The 25,248-nt window shown below is 43.9% G+C and overlaps 1 protein-coding gene across 1 annotated transcript in view; it reads left to right on the forward strand.

Annotated features, from left to right (window-relative positions):
- FARP1 (FERM, ARH/RhoGEF and pleckstrin domain protein 1) overlaps nt 1-25,248 on the forward strand; it is a 297,961-nt gene that overhangs the window by 162,713 nt on the left and 110,000 nt on the right. The window contains exon 3 of the mRNA XM_059995749.1: nt 20,014-20,118. Coding sequence (XP_059851732.1) covers nt 20,014-20,118 — 105 coding nt within the window. The remainder of the gene's footprint in view (nt 1-20,013; nt 20,119-25,248) is intronic.

Raw genomic sequence — 25,248 nt, forward strand, 5'->3', positions numbered from 1 at the left:
CATTGGACATCGTGTGTGCGAGATTCATCCGTGGTGTTACTGCAGCCACAGTGTATGCGTTCTTATTGCTGCAATGAGCGCCACAATGTATTTATTCTTCCTCCTGATGATGGATGGTTTCTGATTTGGGGCTGTTACACAATGTCTTTTGCTGAATACATAAATATATATACTGACTTCCCTCTCATTTTATGAAACTGCTGGGTCTCTGCATATACTCAGCTTAGAAACTGCCCAGCAGTTTCCCAGAGGAGTGGCACTCGCTTCCTTTCCCAGGAGTTCTGGCCGCTCCACGTCCTCACCAACATTTAGTATTGTCTGTCTTTCTCCTAATAGATTTTCAAAGATGTTTTTACTTGTGGTAAAAAACGTGTAACCTAAAACTTACCACCTTAACCCTTTTGAAGTTCACTGTTAAGTACATTCATGTTGCTGTGCAGCCAATCCCTAGAACTTTTTCATCCCGTGAAACTGAAAGACATCTGTGAGCACCCAAAGGACTTGACATCAGGGGAAATGCTTTGAGGAGTTCATCATACTAGAAACTTAGTGACTTCTTTGGGATGGTGACTAAAATGACCGTGATTAATCACAGTACTTTTTTTCTTTCAGCTGGGAAATGTCGAAGGGATTTATTCTCTCCATAAACGCAATTCATTTGATAGTCTCCTTTCTTTTCCCTCGGGGCCAAAATTGGATCCAATTTATGGGAAATCCCAAATTGTAGGCCTCCCCCTCCTCCACTCCTTTCAGTACTCATCCTACTAATCTTTAGATTTTTTTCAGATGTCTTTTTAATATGATGTGTTTTCAATTCTGTCCCTTCTTAAACAGACTTAACTAACGTTTTGTGGAACTTCCCACCCCGCCCCCAAAAAAGTGGCAGATTTCAAGTTTCCTTTAAATTGTAATGGTGACATGGTTTTATTTAGTTGGGGAGGGGGTGATGTGTGGAAGAGAGTGTGGAAAGATCTTGAGTTTTGGATGCTGGGGGAAGAATGGGCACAGTGGTGGACCTGGACAGACAGCCTCTACCAGCTGCAATAGGAAACGAGCTGTCTTCTACAAAATAAATATTTATTTGAGATACAGATTGCCAGTTCCTCTGTAAATTTTGCTGTGCAAATCGTTTGTGGGCGCATACACGCACACCCACACGTGCATGCAGGTTACCGTTAATTAATGGATCTGTTTCATTCCTTCTGAGTTGCTTGCAGCATATCGTGTCAAGTGATTTTCTGTTTCCCCACTGGATCCCAGTGTGTCTTTGTATCTGGTGGTACCTGAGCTTCTCTAGATATAGAATATCCTGCCTCGTATTATATCTTATAACTGTAACCTTTCTTTAAAAAAGAAAAAAAAAAAAGCTAACCATGGGCCCACCCAGGAGTAAGAAAAGAATTAGAAGGCAAGAGGGAGGACTACTACTATCTGGGATTTGGGGAGAAGAAGACGCCACGAGGCAGGAAGAGCAACCTTCTTCCTGAAGCTGGCATCTTCTCTCCCATCCCTTTTATAGTTAGACCCTGTTGGAGGTGGCAGCTCATTGCTTTCCAAGACAAACTGTTATGCAGTTGAATACTTTTATTTTAGGATATTGATTCTCTCTAAGCTAAAAATCTCCTTTCCTGTAAGTTTTTACTTTCCCTTTCCCGTAGTCTTGGAGCCCCAGCCTGTCCTGTTTCTCTGGCTGGAGCGACAGCCCGGCTCTCCATTATCAGCCACAGGGTTGGCTGCTCTTGAGTTTGGAGTCAGCTGCGTCCACAGTATTTGTTGTTGGAACGGTCCCGGGTTTGCCATTCTTAGGAAGCGGAGAACTAGGTGTTGTACATTTTGCTAACGTTAAATTTTCTTTGCTGGTTTCTGTTTTCTGCTACCTGCTAAATCTCCGTGTCCCGTACCTCTCTTCCTGAATCCTTCCATACCTCAGAGGTCACCTCTCTGCAGAAAGACAAGAGCAGACGTATTCTCCAAGGATGGTCATATTCCCAATGATATGGGTAAAGTTCTCCTCCCACTATTCTTCTTTCAAATGTAAAATTTGTTTTGATATAGTACCCAGAGGTCTTACTTTGGTCTGCTGTAACAGATACAATAGACTGGGTGGCTTATAATCACTAGGAATTTATGCCTCACAGTTCTGGAGGCTGGGAAGTCCAAGATCAAGGTGCTGGCCGATTTGGTGTCTGCTGAGAACCCAGCCTTGGTTTCTAGATGGCTGTCTTCTCCCTGTGTCCTCACACAGAGGAAGGGACAAGAGAACTCTTGGGGATCTCTCTTAAAAGGGCACTAATCCCATTCATGAGGGCTCCACCTCCTAATACCATCACATTGGGGATTAGGTTTCAACATATGGACTTTGGGAGGACACCTACATTCAGTCTTTTGCACCAGCGGGGCTGAGTTTATGCATCTGATGTTGTAGTAGGAGAAATTATTTCTTTCCTGTATTTCAACAGCCATCTTCCCATGAGTACTGAAACAATACTTCTAGAAATATATATTTACCTTTTTTAACAATATCATTAGATCCATCTTTACACTCAGCTTATTATTGATTTGATTAATAAAACCATTGACCTTTGTTCCTTGTTCTCTCTCTTATGTAGTGTTCTTGGTATTTGGGTAACCATACGATGTTCCTAAAAATGAAGGCTCCTGCTTGCCTCGTTGGCTTGCTGATCAAATTCAGGTTAGGCTGGTCATTTTTGGAGTAAACAGTCTCGTTAGCACTCTGCCAGCTTCTTCATTCGTGAACTGTTGCAGACTTCTGGGTGGAGGGTTACAAGCTGAGATCCAGGGGAAATGCAGGGCCTACCTATCTTGCTAATGCATCTTGTACCTGTGAAGGCAAAATCAGGTTCCCTAATTCAAAATTACACATGGGTCAAAAGTCATTGATAAATCAGAGAGGTACCCTCTTGAACACACACTCAGAAGATCTTTCAAGAGCATTTATTTATCTTACTATTTATCACGTTTCCAGTTTGGTCTTGCTAGAGCTGTCCTACAGAAAGAATTTGTAGCTGGGGAGTTGCTGCAGCACAGCGTGTTGTTTAGAGTTAATGTCTTATGTGTTAAAAAAAAAAAAAAAAAAAAAAAGAAAAAACTGGAACCACCAAGTCTGAAAGCTGCACTTTGTTCCCAATACCCTGAAACAGCCACCGGGCATTTCAGCAGAGAAAACAAAGCTTGTTTTATCGCTGCTCTTCATAGGTTTGCCTGACAGGCTTGGAGGCACATTGAGCTGAAACGGAGCTGTTAATGATATAATAAATGCTTTTGAAATTTTTCCATCGGGTAATCCATCAATAGATTTGACTGTTTTGAAAAATGAATGAAAATCAAACAGGCGCACATGGCTCACTCTGCTTGGTAATGAATAAACATATGCCAAAGAACATTCAAGTGCATGTGTGTTGCCTGCCTGTAGTGTGTTACTTATGCTTTATACTTTTGTTCCATGCAGTTAATTAAACAAGGCTGGCCTATAGTGTACTTAAAAAAAGAAAGATTTGTTTTCACAGGCTCAGACTTGGAGATTTAGTCTTCCTTGCTTTCTTTTGTGTTTTCAAATTGTGGTTAAAAACACATAACATTTCCCACCTTACCCATTTTTAAGTGTGCACTTTTGGTAGTATTAAGTATATTCCCATGCTTGTAAAACACCTCTCCAGAACTTTTTCCATCTGCAAATCTGAAACTCTACCTCCTTTCCCCCTGATAACCACCATTCTACTTTCTATGAATTTGTTCCCTGCTTTCTTTTCCAAATATATTCATTTCTGAGTCTTCTCTCCTGCTTAGGTTCAATTTGGGCCAATCATGCCTTTTAAGGAAGAGAGACCAATCCGTAATTTTCGCAGAGGTTTCATAAAATAGAGCGCCAGCATACCCCCGTGAGTATGTGGGGCTCTAATTAGCATTTCTTTTGGCATCACTGTTTAAAATTTGTTAAAGTCATCTTGCATGATGAACTAAGAAATTAGGCGGTGAAAGGCCGATCCAAGCTTTTAAAAACTAGACCTTTTTCTGGCCTCTCTCCACCAGAATTGAATCTTAAGTACCCAATTTCTAGGCAAACTTGTGAACTCTATTTCTTATCAGGGTGTATTTAATTTTCAACAGGTGACAGACTGTCTCAAAAACATGCTTATTGCCCCCCCCCGGTATTTTAGTTTAATTTGGCTTTAGCACTAATGTAATTGTTTGTAAATTTGGACAGAATGCATTTAACAAGTCCACTCCACTGATAGAATGCCGTCACCCTGAATAACCCAAAATTGCGGGGAACACACTGAGTTTTCAGTTGCGTGCGTCCCTTGCCGTTTGTCACCCCTGCAGGTGAATGTTTCGAATGCTATTGAACCACAGAGGACTGTTTTTAAAGGTAGTTCTTAGTGCTTGCTTTTGTTTTTCAGAAACATCTGTATGTTTCAAACATGGCTTTTCTCTCAGTGGTGATATTGGGAGACCGTAGGCTGCCCACGTTACTGAATTAGAATTCGGCAGGATTTTGTATAAAAGACATGATCTATACCTGTGCTTTTTATTATATATCTTACATTTATTTGCCTTTTATTTTCCCGCCACTGAACTCTGAATAGTGGTGATGGTACAGAAAATTGAAGTATCACTAAAGTGCTGATTGCTGGGATGTTCTACCTTTTTTATTTTTTATTTATTTATTTATTTTTTTGCGGTACGCGGGCCTCTCACTGTTGTGGCCTCTCCCGTAGCGGAGCACAGGCTCCGGACGCGCAGGCTCAGTGGCCATGGCTCACGGGCCCAGCTGCTCCGTGGCATGTGGGATCTTCCCGGACCGGGGCATGAACCCGTGTCCCCCGCATCAGCAGGCGGACTCTCAACCACTGCGCCACCAGGGAAGCCCTGTTCTACCTTATAAAAAAAAATTTTTTTTTAACTTTTTATTTTATATTGGGGTATAGCTGATTAACAACGCTGTGATAGTTTCAGGTGCACAGCAAAGCGACTCAGCCATACATATACGTGTATCCATTTGCCCCCAAACTCCCCTCCCATCCAGGCTGCCACATAACATTGAGCAGAGTTCCCTGTGCTGTACAGTAGGCCCTTGTTGATTATCCATCTTAAATATAGCAGAGTGCACATACAGATCCCAAACTCCCTAAGTATCCTTTCCCCCCACCCTGCCCCATAACCGTAAGTTCGTTCTCTAAGTCTATGAGTCTGTTTCTGTTTTGTAGATGAGTTCATTTTTATCATTTCTTTTTAGATTCCACATATAAGGGATATCATACAGTTTCTTTTTCTCGGTCTGACTTACTTCATTCGTATGACCATCTCTGGGTCCATCCATGTTGCTGCAAATGGCATTATTTCATTCTTTTTAATGGCTGAGTAATATTCCGTTGTATATATGTACCACATCTTCTTTATCCATTCCTCTGTCAATGGACATTTAGGTTGCTTCCGTGTCTTGGCTGTTGTAAACAGTGCTGCAGTGAACATTGGGGTGCACATATCCTTTCGGACCATGTTTTTCTCCATATGTATACGCCCAGGAGTTAGCACATCCTGTCGTTAACTCATACCAGCTCTCAGGTGTTGGCTCAGTGCAGGCCCCCTGTGACAAAACCTTGTTTAAAAGTAGAATATCCCATAAACAGGGTTTTGTCACAGGGGGCTTGCACTGAGCCAACACCTGAGAGCTGGTATGAGTTAACGACAGGATGTGCTAAGTCCAAGGCATCTTTCTCTTTACCAAATTTTGAACTAATCACACACAAGAGCAAACTAGTGAACCAGTTCAAAAGGAAACTGAAATTCCAGACACCCCAGAAGCACTGCATCAGGAATTGTCAGCACATTGGTGTAGCTGCTGAATAGCACTGAAAAGAACACAAACCCTCCTTTCCTTTCACATATATAGTATATTCACAAAAGCCACCTGAAGGATAAGGCAGAGAGGCCCCATGGCCAATTACTGTTTGTGACGTGACGGTTTCACTGTGCGGTACAGTCTTCCCGTAGGTGTTTCTGTCCCTGGTGACTGTTACATGACTTGATTTGTTGCACATCGTGCCCAGTTTGACATATGTTTCCCGATCCGTAGAATGTCGTCTTTCATTTTCTCATTTTCCTTTTAACATTTCCCCTAAGGTTGGCCTTTCATGAGTGGCTTCCAGGTATGGCTTTTGGAAGATGTCAACTCTTTGGGCAACAGTTTCTTGCAATAAAAGTATATTCTCAAATTGGCATAAGAATCTAGACTCCAGTTTAGTGTTGTTTTTGTTAAGGACTGTGCTATTATAGTCTTCGTGAGAATTGTGGTTTTAAAATGGTTTCATTCATTCATCCATCCGTTCAGCAAATCTTTACCAGCACCCTCAGTGTATCATGCTGTTCTAGTGAACAAAACAGACAGAGAGATTCGTATGCAGAGCGTGCATTCTACCAGAGAGAGACTACCGTGTATGAGGAACGTTATGGGGAATTCCCTGGCGGTCCAGTGGTTAGGGCTCCGCGCTTCCACTGCAGGGGGCATGGGTTCGATCCTTAGTTGGGGAACTAAGATTCCATGTGCCACGGCGTGGCCAAAAAAAAAAAAGAAACATTATGAAGAGATGCACTGTTTTGGGTGCTAGAGAATTATAACTGAAAGGGAAAAATGAAAGAAATAGACCAGAATAAGAGGATAGAGGTGTGGGGATAAATTGTAGTTTTAAGTAGCGTGCTTAAGGTCAGCCCCATTGAGAAGCTGACATTTGTGCAAAGACTCCAAAGAGGTGAGGGAATTATCAGCGAGGATTTCTGGGGAGAGAGCCTTCCAGGCAGAGGGAGCAGTCAGTGCAAAGGCCCTGAGGCTGGTGTGTACCTGCTATGCTGAGAATGGCTGGATCAGAGTGAGTAAGGGGTGGGGGGAAGCAGTTGGATATGCCATCAGACGCGGGTGACAGGGTGACATGGTGATGCGGGGGTGGAGCAAGCCCCCTGGGACCTTGATTTCCATTGTAAGAACTCTGGCTTTTACTCTTGAGTTTTGAGCAGAGGAGTGACAACATCTAATTTAGTAGATGAACTGTTGCTGATAGAACTGACTTGAGAAGCTATTTGGGAATTATTTATGTCATAAGTCAGATGGTAACCATAAGTGACAGAAGTCAAAAGCAGAGGAGAAATACAAGGGAATTGTCCTGAAAAAAAGTGTCAACAAGGTATTCAAACTGGTGAATTCGAGAAGGATGCCATAAAAGAGTAAGCTGCATGGTTTCCAAGTTCTCATGTGCCACGAACGTGTGTGAGGATCAGAATTGTTTCAGGGGGCGCGGGTTCCTTTTCCAAACTCTTCATGCTTTGGAGACTCTCTAGGGATGCATGGGGTTAGCGGAGATGGACGATTTGACGTCTCCAGGTGAGCCTGATGTTCAGAGGGCCCTCCGAATCATTGCTGTACTGCAGTTAGTTCCTTAATTAAATACTGGCTGGTGGTCAGCGTTCCTTTCTGTTGAGTTTATAAGAACTTAAAGAATCCGTATGTAAACCGTGCAGAACGATCCTGTGTGTCAGTGCTGTGGTTTATGGACACTCAAGGAGCTTTGTTGTCTGATGCTTAAAAATACATTCTTTCCAGGCTTTCAGTCCTTCTAACAGACGGGTCGTATTTGGGGATGTGCCTTCCTACTTTTGTTGTATACTTATCTGTAAGTTTCTTTTGCCGAATTCTAGGGTCTATGTGCTTGTATTTTGTCTTATTCTAGCAGCTTGCTGGCAGGAAAGGACTGTTATCAACAGTGAATACATCCAGTTTTTTATCGCTTTTTAGTGCTTTCCTAGTTTGTTCATCATACAGTCTGTTTCCCACCCACCCCACTTCCTCTAATATCAACGGATCTTGATTCCCCGTCCCTTATCAGAAGATACTGGAATATAAGAGCAAATATAAACTTTATTTCATGGTGGTTAAAGTGTAGTGAGGCTTAAAGATGCTTAAGGGGGAGTTTGCGTAGCTACCAAAAGTTGGAAATAACTTGGAAAAAGTTTCCACTAAAAATGAAGCATAATGGTTGACTAAGATTTCTTGAGTCTCTGCTAAGCTCGGGCCCTGGTGCTTGGCACTTGGTGTGTATTTCCCTCATTTACTTCTCCCAGACACCTCAGTAGGGGATATCACCATTCCATTGCTCAGAAGAGAAAATCAATGCCCAGTCTGGGCAACATAGCCTGGCATGGAAGTTAGAACCTGAGGATGCCAGAACCCGTGTCTTCCCGCTGTGCTGCTCTCAAATGTAATCTCACACGTTTTTATACATATAGTGAGTAATGGTTTCATCCACTGGAAATGCCTCAAATGTTAGGTTCCCCTCTGTCTTTATGATGAAAATACCCTGTATGGTACTTGACTTTTTCTTACCCCTCACCTCTGAATTTACCAGTTCCTTCCAGACTGTCAGTATTTGGGAATATTTTTTCCTTTTTTTTTTCTTTTATTGTGGTAAAACACACCTAAAATAAAGGTATAAAATTTACCATCTTTAGCATTTTTAAGCATACGGTTCAGTGGCAATAAATACATTCACAGTGTTGTGCGTCCATCCCCACCATCCAGCTCCAGGCCTCTCTTCATTTTCCCAAACTGAGCTCTGTCCCCACCTGACTCCCTGCCCCTGGGAACCACCATTCTACTTCTGTCTCTTTTAGATATGCATCTTGTATTTTTGTTCTGTACTTACTTGTTTCTTTTCCCTAAGTCTCGAGCTTCTGGGCTTCCATCCATCTGAGCTTGCCAGTTTTTCAAAGGAAGAGAAGTCCTAACTCTGCCTAAAGCTCTGACCTCCTTGCAAATACATGAACGTATATTTATGGGCTGGAGCCCACCCCACCCTGAGAAGTGCATGAAAAAAGATGGAAAAATAATAGTATTTGTTTGGGAAGTTTTCTGGGGACTCCAGAAACGAGGATTGTTAAAGGATCTGACAAGCTATGTTTTCACCCTTTGATTTACATATTTTTAATTTAAAAGGCTTCTGCATAAGAAATAATTTTAAAATCCCTTTTCAGGATGGGGAAAACGTGCTCATTCTCCCTACTAATTGAAAAATGTTAAAAAACGTTTTCTGTTGAAAGTGTCTGTAAACATGTAAAATGATTTTTCTTTCACTTAATGTCCTTGGAGGTTCTCCAAGAGCCTTGGAGATTGGTTCTGAGGAAGGTCGTGTTTCTGAGACATGACCGAAGAGCTCATGTGCACGTGAAGAATGAGAACCGGGAACCCCGGGTGTCGCTGGGTTTTACAAAGGCTTCACCTTTCTGTTCAAATGTTAAGCTAAATTCAACAAAACATCTGCTTTTCTTCTTCCTTTGGGATAATAATTTTGGAGGGCAAGGTATGATATTAGGTGTATTTTCAGAAAGTTCAGGCTCAGGGACCTGAATGCACTTTTGAGGTTTAATTAGACCACAGAGTCCAGAGAAAAAAGTGCCAAAGTAAATAGACATAAGAAAGAGGAGAGCATGTTTCTGTTGCTGGAAAGGGTGCTCTGCTTCCCCTGAGCCGTCCGAATCTGGCTTATGCTTGCCTTATTCATTATCTGCGGGATACTTTATTCCCTGTCTAATGGATATTTAAAGGAACAAAGTGTCAAGCAAGATTTTTTTAATTTCAGTAAATCTTGGACTTTTTTTTTTTCATCTACTTCTAATCGTGATCAAAAGCCAATGAATGTCTCAAGGTCAAGAGCAGACAAACCCTGCACTACGAATAACCAAATTCTCTATAAACATTTTTGTTTTTTTGTTCACATATTACAGGTTTGCAGGAAATCAATAGAAACCTTCTACCACGTCTCTGCGCGCGCGCGCGCGCACACACACACACACAAAGTCTTGGAACGAAGGAAGATGGACAGTTCTGTACTAATGACACTGTGGTTCTAATGTAACTAAATTACAGCAAAGGAGCTGAAAGGATCCATTCTCTTTGCGGCCCGGAGTCGGGACTCTGAAATCCAATCTGAAGTGTGTTTAATGAGTGTTCTGAACGCTGGGGCTCAGTGTGGAGGGAACAAGGAGCACAGTGTGTCCCCCACCCCAGACACCGTGGCCACCCCTGGAGCCGCAGCGCTGAGGAAGAATTGCTGCGTTTGTGCACTTGGTAGATGGGCAGGCCTCAACATTTAGCTACTTTCCCCCAGAATGAAAGACTTGTCCCGGCTCCCCAGACTTTGGTTTTATAGTTGTAGTTCCTGTTCTTACTCTGCTTGGCATCTCACAGCAATGGCGATCACAGTGTTTGCAGCCAGGGCTGCTACTGGGTCCACCGTTGGGCTTTGAGTCATTTTCCTCCTCCCCCTTGTCCCCCTCGTCCCCCTTCTCCCCTTCTCATCGTCATCGTCATCGTCATCATCATCATCATCATAGCTACTACCCAGTAGAGTTTGCTGAGTTCTGGGTACCGTCCTTAGGCTTACTGTATGCTGAGTTGTTTAATCTTCACTACATCCTATGAGGTGTTTCAGTCCTGCTCCCATTGTACAGAAGTGGAAGCTGAGGCCCAAAGAGTAACTCATCCCAGGTCACACTGCCATGGAGTGGAGATGGGGACTTTGCAAGAAGACAGATGCCTCCAGAGTTTGTGTTCTTAATTATATTATACTGCCTCTCTAAGACCCCCAGGGGCCGGAGACACAGCTGGAGAAACATCTCCCACATTTCCGCTGTTCCATTTCTTGGTTAACTAAGGAGTCCTGCTTTTGCAGCAGGTCACGACTGGTTTATATGACACTCACCCTGGCCTGCAGGGGCTGTGCCGTACTACGGTCACACCTTCCATATATATCAGACCGTGTGTCCTACCGACCGGCTTTGGTGCCCCCAAGTTACAGCAGTTGCAAATGTCAGCCTCTTCCCTTGGTTTTCCCAGCAAGTTTTCTCCAGGACAGTTTGCATCATCAAAATTAGGGGTGGAAGTCTTGAAGGAGATAAGAGGGAAAATAGACTCTGAGGCTGCCGGTTAGGAGCAGATTCTCTGAAGCTGAGTTTGAATCCCAGCTCCACAGCGAGTGTCACCTTGGCGCCAAGCCTGGAGTGTCCTCGGGGTGCAGCTTAGGTGTGTTGTGGGTGTGCAGATGTACCAGTCCCTCCGCCCCCAGGGCAGCTGCATCTTAGACATGATTATTGATGTCCCGTAACTGGATTTGGTTGGGACTCTGTACTGGCTTCCAGTGTGCTGTCTGGAAGTCCTGAGCCATTCTGATTCACTAGCCGTTGCTTTTCTCTCTCATAACTTTTAGAATCTTCTTTTTTTTCCTTGTGTTCCCAAACTTCCCAATAATTTGCATTGAAATGGATCGTGCTCATTCCATGAGATACTCTCTGGCCCTTTTTCAATCTTGAAAGTCATACTCCTCAGTTCTGGAAATTTCCTTATATTATGCTTGCATAATTTTCCTTCCCCTTGGGTCTCTCTGTGTAGGGGTCCCATGATTCAGATGCTGAGCCTTTCTAAATGTCTCCCGTCCTCCCCTCCCCGCTGCCACGCTTTGGTCGCCTGGTGTAGGTTCTAGGAGAGTTTTCCACTGTATCTTTAAACTCTCACAGTGACATTTTAATTTCTGCCGTGCTATTTTTCATTTCGAAGAGCTCTTTCTTGTTAACCAAATATTCCTTTTTATAACCTCCTGGGGTTATGTTAGTTATAAACTCGGAGCTATACGAGGATACAAATTACAATGTTTTTAAAAGTTTTTCACTCTGCCCTGGCTTATCGGAAGTACTTGGCGTCTCCCGTTCCTGACCTTTTGGGTCGTTCTGTGGAATTTGACTGCTTCCTTATTGCTGCCTCTCTACTCCTCTGTAATTAGACTGCAGTTTTCTCCTCTGTCATCTTCTAGAATTTGGGGGAAATCTCTTACCCGCTGTCTCTTCTCTCGTTTTCTCGGTTTCCTATGAATTTATTCCTTTTTTCATTCTTTTACTGTTTCTTTTAAGCAGGGTTTCTGGGTACCGTGGAGATGAGCTGCGTGTATTCAGTCTGCCATCTTTAGCCACAAGTGTCACCTTCTTAATCATTTATATTAAGCCCAGTCTGCAGTGGCCTTGTGCTAGAATTTCTAAGAAAAAAATGTATTTATGGACGGATCGGTGAGTTCCTATGAGATTCCTCCAGTTGTATTCTTGGATCTCTGTTTAACTCGCAGCTGCTGACTACATGCTCAGGGGTCAGGAAGGGGGAACTCTGGACGGAGGGCTGGTTGGTGGGAGGCTGCGTGAGCTGGGGGACTTCCCAGCCTGGACCCTGCCCCTCCCCCATCGGGGTGGAAGGGTCCAAAAGAGACTTAGGGTGTAAAAAGAACTTTGATTGTAGAATACTGCTCATATCTAGAGCAGCAACAGTAAAAAGAGGAACACCTTTTAACGATAAGCAGGAAAAGTCAGTTATCTCCTATCATGAGTGTACTACTTACTGAGTTTATTTGGTTTTTCCAGTTAGAGAAATTTTCAAGGCCAGAATGTTTATGTTATCCCCAATCCATTTATCACGTTATTATTTCATTATAATCTCTTCGTTCGAAAGGAACAGAGCAGGACGTGACGGCGTCGTCTCTGCCCCCAAGTGGCTGAGAGGTGGGTAACAGCACTGCGGAAGGTGGCTGTATGAGTTTGCTAGGGCTGCTGTAACAAAGTACCACAAACTGGTGACTTGAAACATCAGAAATTTATTCTCTCACAGTGCTGGAGGCTAGAAGTTCAAAGTCAAGGTACCAGCAGGACCATATTCCCTCTGAGACCCTGGGTGAATCCCTTCCTTGCCTCTTCCAGCTGCTGGTGGGGACCATCCATCCTTGGCGTTCCTTGGCTCACAGCCACGTCACTTGTCTCTGCCTCTGTCATCGCATGGCCTTCTCCCTGTGTGTCTCTGTCTTCACACCATCTTATAAGGACACCACTCCTTTTGGGTTAGTGCCCACCCTAATGACCTCATCTTCACTTGATCACATCTGCAAAGACCCTGTTTCCAAATAAGATCACATTCACAGGGACCAGGAGTTAGGACTTCATGTCTTTTTGAGACACAGTTCAGCCCGTGACAGTGGGTTCGGTATTTTTTGCTACGGTTGCGTCTCAAGCTTGAAGTTATCCCGAAATGGAGATTGGAGCCAGAGACCGCCAAGTGCACCGGCTCTGCCTGGTGGGGGTCCACGTGTCGACATGACTGGCACCTGGCTCTCAAAGCAGAGTCTTTGCAGCATCCACTGGGAGCTTGTTAGAAATGCAGATTCTTGGGCCTCCCCCCAGCCCTCCCGAATCAGCATCTGTAGCTTATCAAGGTCTGCAGGTGATCGATGGGCACACAAATCAGAGAAGCACTGCTCCGAATCGCCTCCAGCAGAATTCTAGGACAGAATAAGCATACCTGGCTACGGGCTCTGTCCCTGGGGACATGGTCACACACACACACACACACACACACACACACACACACACACACACACACAGATGTGGTAGCCAGGCTTTCCATCCCATGACGTTGCGGAGACATGCCTTTGGGGTTGGGAAATGGGACATCCTCCTCGATGTCAGCCCATTCCCCTGCCCTTAATTTTATAAACTAACATTTCCCCATCACAGTAGAAGCAACAGTGTAGAGAACTTGTGTTACGTGCCAGGGTCTTTGCTAAATACTTCGCGGTCAGAGTTGTATTTAATCCTCACATTGATCCTAAGGGGTCGACAGTATCTCCAGTCCTTTTCTGGCTCCACCTACTATAGACTGAATTGTGTCCCCACTCCCCCAGATTTCTATGTTGACACCCCGACTCCAAGTGTGGCTGTATTTGGAATAAAGAAGTAAGGTCAATGAGGTCATAAGGGTGTAGCCCTGATCCGATAGGATTAGTGTCCTTATAAGAAAAGACACTAGAGTGCATGTGCGTGCTCTCTCTCTCTCTCTCTCTCTTTCTCTCTTTCTCATAGCACTTACCATACCTTCTAAGTTAGCTGCTTTATTCTCTCACCTCTGACTCAGCGAGAGATACTTGTATTGATTTCCATTCCCTTAGCCCCTAGCACAGTGCCTGCATGTGGCTACTCACTTGACAAATGTACCTCAGGCTCCGTAAGCCATCATGGTTATTAATACTTCTACCCACCTGGTCAGAAACCCCCAAAGGGCCAGGAGGAAATCTGCCATGTTAACGACACCCGTGGTGAGGGTTAGTGGGTTATGGAAATTTGAACAATATTCTAATAGGTATTAACGGGAGGAAAAAGGGGCTGAGGCCTTTGAGAGAAGCCATTCCCTTCTGCTGTAGAGGAGCATGCCCTGGTTGTCTTGGTTACCTTAATCCCAAAGGAGAGAAAAACAAAATACTTCCAGAAACAGCTCTCTGAAACCTCAGCTGATGCATATTTTGTAAAGTTGGTCAAATGTTATCTTTATCGATTTCTGTCTATGAGATTATTTCAGCAAGGCAGATTTTAGCTGTATCACGTAGGGTGACTCCTTTGTTCAGACCCTTTGAGGAGGTGGGGAGAGGGTGTAGAAGACACCCCCAACCCAGAAAGAATTGTCTTTATTCTTTTAGAGGAAAAAGAAAATACTTCCTCATAAAACTTGATGTAATAGAAATAACCTGAAGGCATAGACATATTTTAAAGGCACAATAAACCAAAAGGACTTTGATTCGCAGTTTTTAATAGCTTGAAGCCCTGTGTGAATGTTCATACTATTTATTATTCAGTACTTAGTTGCCAGACACTCCCCAAGAATGTAAACCTCCTCCTAAAATTTAATTTTATAGGATTCCGTGAAAAGCCTCTTCAAAATGGAGAAAGCAGCGGGGATGCACAGTGAGCATTCAGCCACCTTATTTGTGCACTAGATTAAACTTCAGATGTCTCTTGGAGCATAATTTAAAGTAGCCAGTAAGAAAAAAGTGACAAAAATTTGCTTATGTGGTTTCACTAATCACCGGTTTGTTCTCCAAAATATGACATATGATTACTATTTGGTTTCTTCACTTCTGGACTATTTTAATCAAGACTGGCCATGTGCGGGGTCAGCCAGACTCTTAGTTTCTTAGAGGGTGTGGGAGTCTCAGAGATCTGCCCCCCTCAGCCCCAGTACAAACACTTGGGGACAATTTGAAAAACATTCATCAAGAGGTCCCTTTCATGTTAAACCATTTCTAACAGATATAGGTTTTCAGATGAAGCCTAAGTGATTTGTTTTTCCTTCCTCGTGTATGATCATTTTTGCAGCCATAAGTGTGCGTGTGTGTGTGTGTGTGTGTGTGTGTGTGTGTGTGTGTGTGTGTGTCTTAAAGTAAGTTACTCTTTGAGAAAGTACGTTTACAGATGAATTTTCCTGAGCGTCTCCTCTTTGTGTTCTGCCAGCCTAGTCTACGGTGTTGCCATCTTTCCCCACATCCAGACTTTATTGACTCATTTATAGGTTTGTTTTAGCAACAAAGGGCTGGTGGCTTTGTAGCTGTTGAACCCCATCATCTGTCTCGTGCAAAGCCTGCCCCAGGTGCATAATTTGTGGTTACTTCTAACGATGTTCATATCATGCCTTTTTCTTCACCAGACACGTAAAAGAACCTTTTGTGCTGAGAAACATTAACAGCCCTTTAGCGCACACATGGATATCACTCATTCTCCCCGTGTGATACGGCTCTTCACAGACGCTCAACTTGAGCTGGGTCTCCCCTCAGTGTTTCTCGAAGATCTAATGTAAAGGAAGTGGACTCTTGATTTTCTTGTTCTTAAAAATAGTTTAAACAGATTCTATTGTGAATAACTCTCTTCAGTCATTTGTATGTAGATGTGAACGCCATCCTCAGTTACTTTTTTTTTTTTTTGGTCTTTTTTTCTGCATTTTTAAATTTTGGTAAAATGAACACAACAAAAGATTTACCATTTTAGCCATTTTTAAGTGTACAATTCAGTGGTATTAAGTACATTCACAGGGTTGTGCAACCATTGCTACCATCCATTTTATATCCTGTGGTGTGAATTTTGAGCAGAATTGCTTTTAATGTGAAGTTCAAACAATTCATTGGAGGCAAGTGTAAAGAAACGATGCTGTGGACTGAGTGAATCCACTGCTGGAAAGAAAGAGGGGATAATTTTTCTTAAAGAATGTGGATAAAACTCTTCCTGCTTCCCTTTTCTGAGATGCTTTCTCTGAAGCGGAATTCAGCCCTGGGTGCATGGATTAAACCCAGACATTTCTACACCAACCCCTAAAAGAAAGGGAAACAGTGTCCCTGAACTTTGGCATCGTGAAGTCTGTCTAGGAACATTTTAGGCCATAGCTGCCTGGTATACCTTGGGAAGTTAATGCCGTGTCCGTTTACCCATGAAATTGTCATCTAGTGACTGCATTTCAACCCTTATAAATACTTTCTAGTAATTCTACATGCTGGCTTTCCTTATACCCCTGAAGATAGCCAGTGTTCACAGGACAGTTCATATAATGCATTAAAGGCATCTATTTTACAGATGAATTTTAGGAACTATATAATATCATTCAAACTCTAACTTCTCCCTATATAAAAATTTGGGTCCCATTGAAAAGTCATTTTTGCATCAAAGATTTGTACAAAATAATAAATTTTAAGGAAAATTTTAAGACTTGGGACCAGGCTTATATATTAACTAGAGTCCAAGCATCTATTTCCAGCCTCTTATTATTACCAAGATATGCTCAGTGTGGTCACAAAAATCTCTGCTGACTCAGTAAAGGACCTGATTCAGAGGGTAACTCTACCTCTCCTCGGGGTGTTCCATGAAGTGCTTAGTTGAACATCATTCCATAAAGGCATCCATTGTATGTTGATTTTTTACTTGTTTAGACTTCCAGCGTTGAATTGTAGAGTCTCATTTCCCAGACTCTGTAAATCTATATGAAGTTATCAAATTCACTTAGTTCCAGGAATTCTCTGGGAGACGTGAGTGCTTGCCAGCTGGTCAGATAATTGGTGGTTCAGTTTGTAACAAATAGGAAATGTCAAGAATGGTGAGAAAGAAGAATTGTGAAACTGGAATGTGGTCTTCTCTTAAAAAGATGTTATGATGGGGCTTCCCTGGTGGCGCAGTGGTTGAGAGTCTGCCTGCCGATGTGGGGGACGCGGGTTCGTGCCCTGGTCCGGGAGGATCCCACATGCCGCGGAGCGGCTGGGCCCATGAACCATGGCCGCTGAGCCTGTGCTACGCAGTGGGAGAGGCCACGGCGGTGAGAGGCCTGCGTACCACAAAAAAAAAAAAAAAAAAAATAGATCTTATGATACATGAATTCTTCCACAACTTCTTAGCACCTGGCCCATTTCTATCATGTTCTTATTAGCCAGCCTCTGTAGATTTTACTGGCCAGAGAAGAGGACCTCGAACAAGTAGCCATGCCTAAGTTATTCATACAGTTCTATGGAGTCAGGTGTGAAGAATTGAACTCAAGACCCCCCGTGAGCCTGGCTGGTGAATTCCCAAGTGCTCTCAGCATGACCGAGGGTGCGTTGCTTTGAGAAAGAAGTGGGAAATAAGATTGGTGACCAGTAATCTGTTCAGCTGTTAACACTGGATAAACATAGGGGCGTGTGGGCTGGGGTAGTCGCGGGGGGGAATACGTTTGACAGACAAGGACGGGGTTTACACACCATTACATGTTAGTTCTGCCATCAGGGCGAGTGAAACGACTCTCCTGGTGACCCTTGGACCGGGCATTCAAAGTCTAGAGCCTGGTGAGTTTGGGATTATCCATGGAGACTACCGCATGCCCTTAGATAACTGAATATCTTCTGGATTTCAACCATGAGGAATATGGGAGCACAAAGTGGTGTCTGTTTAAAAAAAAGAAAGATGCTTTATGGCTGGACACAGAAGCATCTTTGCTGGCCCCTCAGGTCACACTATTGGGTGGCCTAATGGATGTGCCCATCATTGTACTTGTCAGGCTCTGACTGCTACTGCCAATTAGTCTCCTGGGTTACTAATTGGCTCCTAAATTGCTCTGCTCTTAGCAGAGGGGAAGTGAAAGTATAAAACCAGTAACTGGAGACAACACTGCCTTGAAACATTTTTCTTGCAGCGTTTGATCTGTGTGGTGAAATTGGATCCATTTTGCAAGTGGGTGTTAGGAATCTACCAGATAGTGAAGAGAAACCAAGGCATAGGATTCTAAGCTCTTTAGGGTAGAAAGGGAAGATGATATATATGAACCCACTTTCTACCCTAAAGAGCTTAGAATCCTATGCCTTGGTTTCTCTTCACTATCTGGTAGATTCCTAACACCCACTTGCAAAATGGATCCAATTTCACCACACAGATCAAACGCTGCAAGAAAAATGTTTCAAGGCAGTGTTGTCTCCAGTTACTGGTTTTATAGATTCAGGGTATAGAAAATACATATTTCAGCAGACATTGAGGGACTGCCAGGGGCTGCGCTAGCCAATAGGAATAGAAAGGTGAACAGGTAGCCCAGAGTTTCATTGGGGAGACAGACTCATAGATGTTTAACTACAGAGAATACAGTGGAATGAGTAATTGTATTCATTTGTTCATTCATTTCAACAAGACTGGTTGGCATTTAGGCATCGTGGGTAAGGCGATTAATAACCTATGGCCTAAAAAAATAAGTAACCTATGGCCTTTACCCTCAGTTCCTATGAAGTCTAGATGAGAGTTTATGCAAAGTCTAGAGAAGAAAGCCGTACATTCTGCCACATTTGGCCGGGGTGGAGGGGGAAGCAAGAGGAACAGGGACAGGCTTTCAGCTGCCACAAAAAGGGCATGGGATCATGAGCTGAAAAGTTACAGAAATGCACACAAATGTTAATAGCAGCTTTATTCACAATTGCCCAAACTTGGGCAACCGAGATGTCCTTCAGCAAGTGAATGGGTAAACAAACTGTGGTCCATCCACACAGTGGTATATTATTCATCCATAAAAAGAATGGAGGAAACTTCAATGCCTACTGCTAAGTGAAAGAGGCCAATCTGCAAAGGCAACATTCTATACGATTCCAACTACATGACATTCTAGAAGAGGCAAAACTGGAGAGACAATAAAACGATCAGTGGTTGCCAGGAGTTTGGGGGGTGGTGAGCCCGGACGAAGGGAGCACAGGGGATGTTTAGGCTGGTGAAACTCTCTTGTGTGATCCGGTTATGGGGGCTCTGTGATAGTGTGCATTTGTTGAAATCCGGAGAACGATACAGCACAAAGAGTGAATCCCAGCGTAAAGTATGGACTTTGGATGGTGATGATGTATCAGTATTGGCTCAACAATTGTAACAAATGTACCATACTAACCCAAGATGTCAGTAAGTGGGGCCCTGGGTGTGGTGGGAGAGGTGCGTGAGAACTCTCCCCACGTACTTCCTGCTCAATTTTCTGTAAACCGAAAACCGCTATAAAAAAATAAAGTGTTATTTCTGTAATTTATTAAGTATTTACAGTGGTGTGTTGAGTTCTGCTGTACAGCAAAGAGATTCAGTTGTACATATATATACATTCTTTTTCATATTCTTTTCCACTGTGATTGATCACAGGGTACTGAATATGGTTCCCTGTGCGATGCAGTAGGACCTTGTCGTTCATCCATTGTGTATATGAGTCTGCATCTGCTGATCCCAAACTCCCAATCCATCACTCCTCCACCCCCCTCCCCCCAGCAGCCACAGGTTTGCTCTCTCTGTCTGTGAGTCTGTTTCACAGATAAGTTCATTTGTCGCATATTTTAGATTCCACATATAAGTGATGTCATATGGCATTTGCCTGTTATTTTTAAGGGGGGTAGTGCCTGGCCTTGGGGTAGGGAGAAGATGGCAGAGGTCAGCACCTAAGTGTGAGGGCAGCATGAGAAGGGAATCGGTGGTGGGCACGGGGCCGGTGACCAGGGTGTAGTGGCGGTGCTTGGTGGCGAGCGGTTACAAACTCGGGCATGAAGAGGCTTCCTGTAGTGGGAGCCGCGGTGTGCGTCCCCAGCTGCCTGTCTCAGAGGGCGTAACTCCCGCTGTTTCTGTTCCCAGCAAAGAGCCCCGGGGAAAGTGCTGCTGGATGCGGTGTGCAGCCACCTGAACCTCGTGGAAGGAGATTATTTTGGCCTCGAGTTTCCCGACCACAAGAAGATCACGGTAGGTGACGTCCATGGGATGTTGCTGTTTTACTGTCTGTTCGACTTGGGGGAGGGAAATAATTGGGACCTTCCTTGGCCATACGGAAATGTACAACAGAAAAGGTACCCAGAAAGCCCTTGTTAATCTGTTTTTGTGTGCATATGATTAGCAAGTTCAAAGAGAATACACAGTGCAGGCTGTCCCCCCTCCCCATCTCCCTCCACCTCTCCCTCTAAGAACCTCCATCACCAGTGTCTTGTGTATCCTTCTGATCAGAGTCTGTGTATATGTGTACACAAACACGTAATTTTTGTTTATACTGGGGTATAGTTGATTAACAATGTTGTGTTAGTTGCATTTATTTTATTTTTATTTTATATTAGGGTATAGTTAACAATGTTGTGTTTCAACAGACACATATTTTTTTTTTTTTTTTTTTTTTTTGCGGTACACGGGCCTCTCACTGCCGTGGCCTCTCTCGTTGCGGAGCACAGGCTCCGGATGCGCAGGCTCAGCGGCCATGGCTCACGGGCCCAGCCGCTCCGCGGCATGCCGGGGCATGAACCTGTGTCCCCCGCATCGGTAGGCGGACTCTCAACCACTGCGCCACCAGGGAAGCCCAACAGACACATATTTTTGAAATACGATAATGTGAGGAAATAATACACAGTGCCCTGTACTCCACCCACACACTGTTCATATATCCTGGACATCTTTCCTCTTCAGCACATAGAATCCGCTTCCTTCCTTTTCACAGTTTCTATGCTGTTCTGCTGAATGGATGTGCCGTAACTTACAAGCCTGGCTGTAAAGGGTGGGATGCTTAGGTTGTACTGAATCATGTGCTTTTACAAATGGTGCTCCAGTGAACATACTGATACGTTCATGTTTGCGTTCATGGTCAGGGGTTTCTCTCGGTAGTTCGGATCCACAGGCACGGAAGTTGCATCATCCGTGGGTTTGAGCATCTTAAAGTTTGCTAGATGTGTCATGTCGTTCTTTGAAAAGGTCTCACTGATTTGAGCCCCACATTTAGAACATAGAGCACCGTTCTTTTTTCTCTTTTGGCCGATGGTACTTTCTTAAGGCTGTATCCTAGTCTACCTCTTATGAGACACCCTGTTAGGGTGTAAGTTCATGGACTGCATTTCTATTCCGTGCACACTGAGTGCCTGGAACTTTTGCTGGCCCTGCACTGGGGATCCAACAGGAGTGAGATGGAGAGAATGTATAATCCAGGTGGGGCATCGGACTGAGTCAGTGGCCAGTTCAGGACATGTGGCAGGTGGTCCACTGGAGCCCGGGGGCGTTGGGCAGTGGGAGCAACAAACAGCATTTGTGTTCAGGAAATCCTTCACAGATACTGCGAGACAGAGTCCTATGAGGCCAGGAGGAGTTGAGCTGATAAAATGTTCTAGGAAGAGGGGGCACCAGATGCCCAAAGACCAGACAGCAAGTGGGCTATTCAGAAACCTGCAGAGAAGGCTGAAGTTTAGAGGTGAGGGAGCAGGGCTCTGCTGATGGAGGTGAGAGAGAGAACCGGAGCCAGGTCTATACGGAAGGGCTTTCTGCCCCATTGCTATCTAGTAGAAACGGAAGATGAACCACTCACTTAATTTCAAGTTTTCTAGCAGTTATGTTCAAAAAGTTTTTAAAAAGTGAAACTAATTTAATAGCCTGTTTAATTTGATTTAACACATTTAAAATCATTATCATTTCAACATGTAATCAGTCTGAAAACCTACGAATAACAGATTTTACACTTTTTTCCTGCTAAGTCTTTGAATCTGATATGTATGTGACACTCACAGCCAGACCACCTGTATCTCAGGTGCTCAGTGGTCACGTGTAGCTAGCGGCCCTTGTGTGGGACAGCACAGTTCTGCACCGAGCTAATGTGTTTAGGAAGCTGGTAATGCATTTTAAAGGGAGCGTGGGGGGAATTCCCTGGTGGCCCAGTGGTTAGGACATGGGCTTTCACTGCCATGGACCTGGGTTCAAGCCCTGGTTGGGGAGCTAAGCTCCCACAAGCCGCGTGCGAGGCACAGCCATAAATAAATAAATAATGAAATGAATAAAAAATAAAGGGAGTGTGATATGGTCTGATTTATGGCTTAGAAAGACAACTGTAGCCAGATTGGAATTGGACGAGAGTCAGGAGAGCTGTTTGGGGTTCATGGTATCGGGCTGGAGATGGTGCTGGCTGGGACTGATGCAGAGTCTGGGAATGGCTGGCGGGAACTGAGCCTGCACCTGAAGACGTGCACAAATTGTGTTTTCGAGACATACATCTAACCTCTAAGCCCTCTTTGCCGTTTTCTAGTGCTTATGTTACTCGAAGCTGCCCTGACTCCCTGTCCTCTTTCTGATGTGGCAGACGACCGCAGAAGGGCCACATCTAATTCCACATTCATTTATGCATCGAGTGATTATTTTGTGCCAGTGCCGCGTCCTGCATCACACTTCATACGGCAGAAGACACCTGATATGAAGGGACAGCTAGCAAGTAATAGTTACTGTTTCCAGTCATTAGACGAGCCTGCTTAGGAAGGTTGACAAGGAAATAAACAATTATCATACAGTGTAGCCAGGTCAGTGGACCATTGTTTCATAAACTTGTTTTATGTTAAAATAATGATTCTCAAGACACTTGAAGATTTGTTCTCTCATTATTTCTAGCAACGCTGCCTGTATAAGTCAGGGTCCCAACGGCTTTCCTGACTCCAGTCTTGTCCCGTTCCGATCCTGCTGGAGTTTCTTTTCTCAACCGTAAATTAGCAGTGGTGAGGGTACCAAGACTGAGAATCGTTCCGCATCTGGGTCAACCAGTTAGCTAATAGCAGAGGTAGGATTCTAACCCCATTCTTCTGACCTCAAGTTCAGTGCCTTTTGTGTTGACCTTGGGTGCTTCTCTTTTGCGAGCGTTTACAGACCTATTAATCTTTCAGGGTACCTCCAGGGCTGACTTGTTTCAAGTTTTATCAGGCTTCATTTTTGTGATTTCACCGTTTCCTTATCATATTGTTTAGGAATGTGTTCAACTGAAAAATTCCCTAAACCCATTAATGATAACTAAAAGAAAGAGATAATTGTTGCAAATAAAGGCCACTACCTGAGTGCTCACCATGCACCAGGCTGCTCTAGTTCCTGTGGACACAACAGCAAACATGGCCCATATTCTAAAGCAGGGATCAGCAAACTTTAGTCAAGGGCCAGATAGTGAATATTAGAATAGACGTTTCATGCCAGAGAGTCTCTACTCCAGCTTTCAGTTCTACCCTTGTAGTGTAAATGAATCGGCATGGATTTGTTCCAGTAAAACTTTATTTATAAAATAGGAAGCTGTAGTTTGCCAACACGTGCTCTAGGAAGTAATAGCTCTGTTCAAGGCATCATAATAGGTTTATGTACACTGTTTTGTTTATTCCGGTTCCTTTATTCTAGTCCATTATACCTCCTTTTTCTGATAAGGAAGCTAAGGCTTAAAGAGTAAGTCCTTTTCAACAAGGCAGACAGCTGAGCAGTGATAGATCCAGGATTCAAGTTCAGATCTTTCTAAATGCTCTTGGTCACCATCCTGCTCTGACCGTGTCTCTGTATTTTGCTCTATGTCAATTTCACATCGCAACCTGAAAGCTAATTTCATGTAATTTTCAAAATAGGTTGTTTTAACAAAATTGATCTGTGGTATTAGATGGGATGGTGCAAATGGGTACAAGGAGGGCTTCTGGGGTCCTGGCCATGTTCTTTTTCTTGATCTCAGTGCTTGCTCTATGGGTGCAATCAGTTTGTAAAATTTCAGTGAGCCATACACTTGTAACACGTACACTTGTAATGTGTGTACACACACACACACACACACACGCACACACACACACACACATCTTCAATAAAAGTTTACCCCCAAAATGCAGTGAACTAAAAGCACACAGGAACAGAAATCATGACCAAAAAGCACCCAGAGGCTGGCTGATGGAATCTGTTTTGGAAGAACCTAGGACGAGTCTTGATTGGATGAACTGAGGGAAAGCCACTCACGTGTGAGACTAGTGAACACTAGCTGCATTTCACCTCTGCTCTCAGATAAACTTGCTTGAAGATTTAAGATTTACATCATAGGGTTTTTGTCTGCTTCCCAGATTCTGTCAGTGCTGACTTCCTAGCTGGCTGTTGTATCATAGTGGTGGGTCGGACTGCCAGCCCCCAAACCCCTGCTTTGCCTCTTAGCAGCGGGGTGACTGGGGCAGGTTGCTGGCCTTCCAGTGTCTCACTTTGCCTGAAGGTAAAATGGGGACAATGGTGCCCATCTCGTGGGGTTTTTGAAAAGATCAAACACAGTATCTGTCAGCATGTAGCCCAGGGTCTGGGAACTATGTATGTAGTGTTCAGAAAGTATTAGTTATGGAAACTATCATCATCATTTTCATCGTTACAATTTTTTGTGGTCAAACACAGGTAACATGAAATTTATCATCTTAACCATTTTCAAGTAAGTCTATAGCAGTACAGTGGTGTTAACTGTATTCATTGTTGTGCAGTAGGTCTCTAGAACATTTTCATCATGTAAAACTGAAACTCCATACCCATTAAACAACAGCTTCCTTTCCTCTTCCCCAGCCCCTGGTAGCTACCATTCTACTTTCTGTTTCTATGAGTTCGACCACTTTGGATACCTCGTATAAGTGGCATCATACATTATTTGTTGTTTTCGGTCTGGCTTATTTCACTTAGTGTAATGTCCTCAAGGTCCATCCGTGTTGGAGCATGTGTCAGAATGTATTTTTTTTCTCTTAATATTTATTTTTGGCTGCATTGGCTCTTGGTTGCCAGGCTCCGGCTTCCTCTAGTTGTGGCGAGCGGGGGCTACTCTTCGTTGTGGTGTGCGGGCTTCTCATTGTGGTGGCTTCTCTTGTTGCAGAGCACAGGCTCTAGGTGTGAGGGCTTCAGTAGTTGTGGCTCGCGGGCTCTAGAGCGCAGGCTCAGTAGTTGTGGCTCACGGGCTTAGGTTGCTCCGTGGCATGTGGGATCTTCCAGGACCAGAGCTCGAACCCGTGTCCCCTGCATTGGCAGGTGGATTCTTAACCACTGTGCCACCAGGGAGGTCCAAGAAAGGCTGAATAATACTGCATTGTGTGGATAGACCACATT

This window comes from Delphinus delphis, chromosome 18 (genome assembly GCF_949987515.2).
Source record: "Delphinus delphis chromosome 18, mDelDel1.2, whole genome shotgun sequence".
Classification (NCBI taxonomy): Eukaryota; Metazoa; Chordata; class Mammalia; order Artiodactyla; family Delphinidae; genus Delphinus; species Delphinus delphis.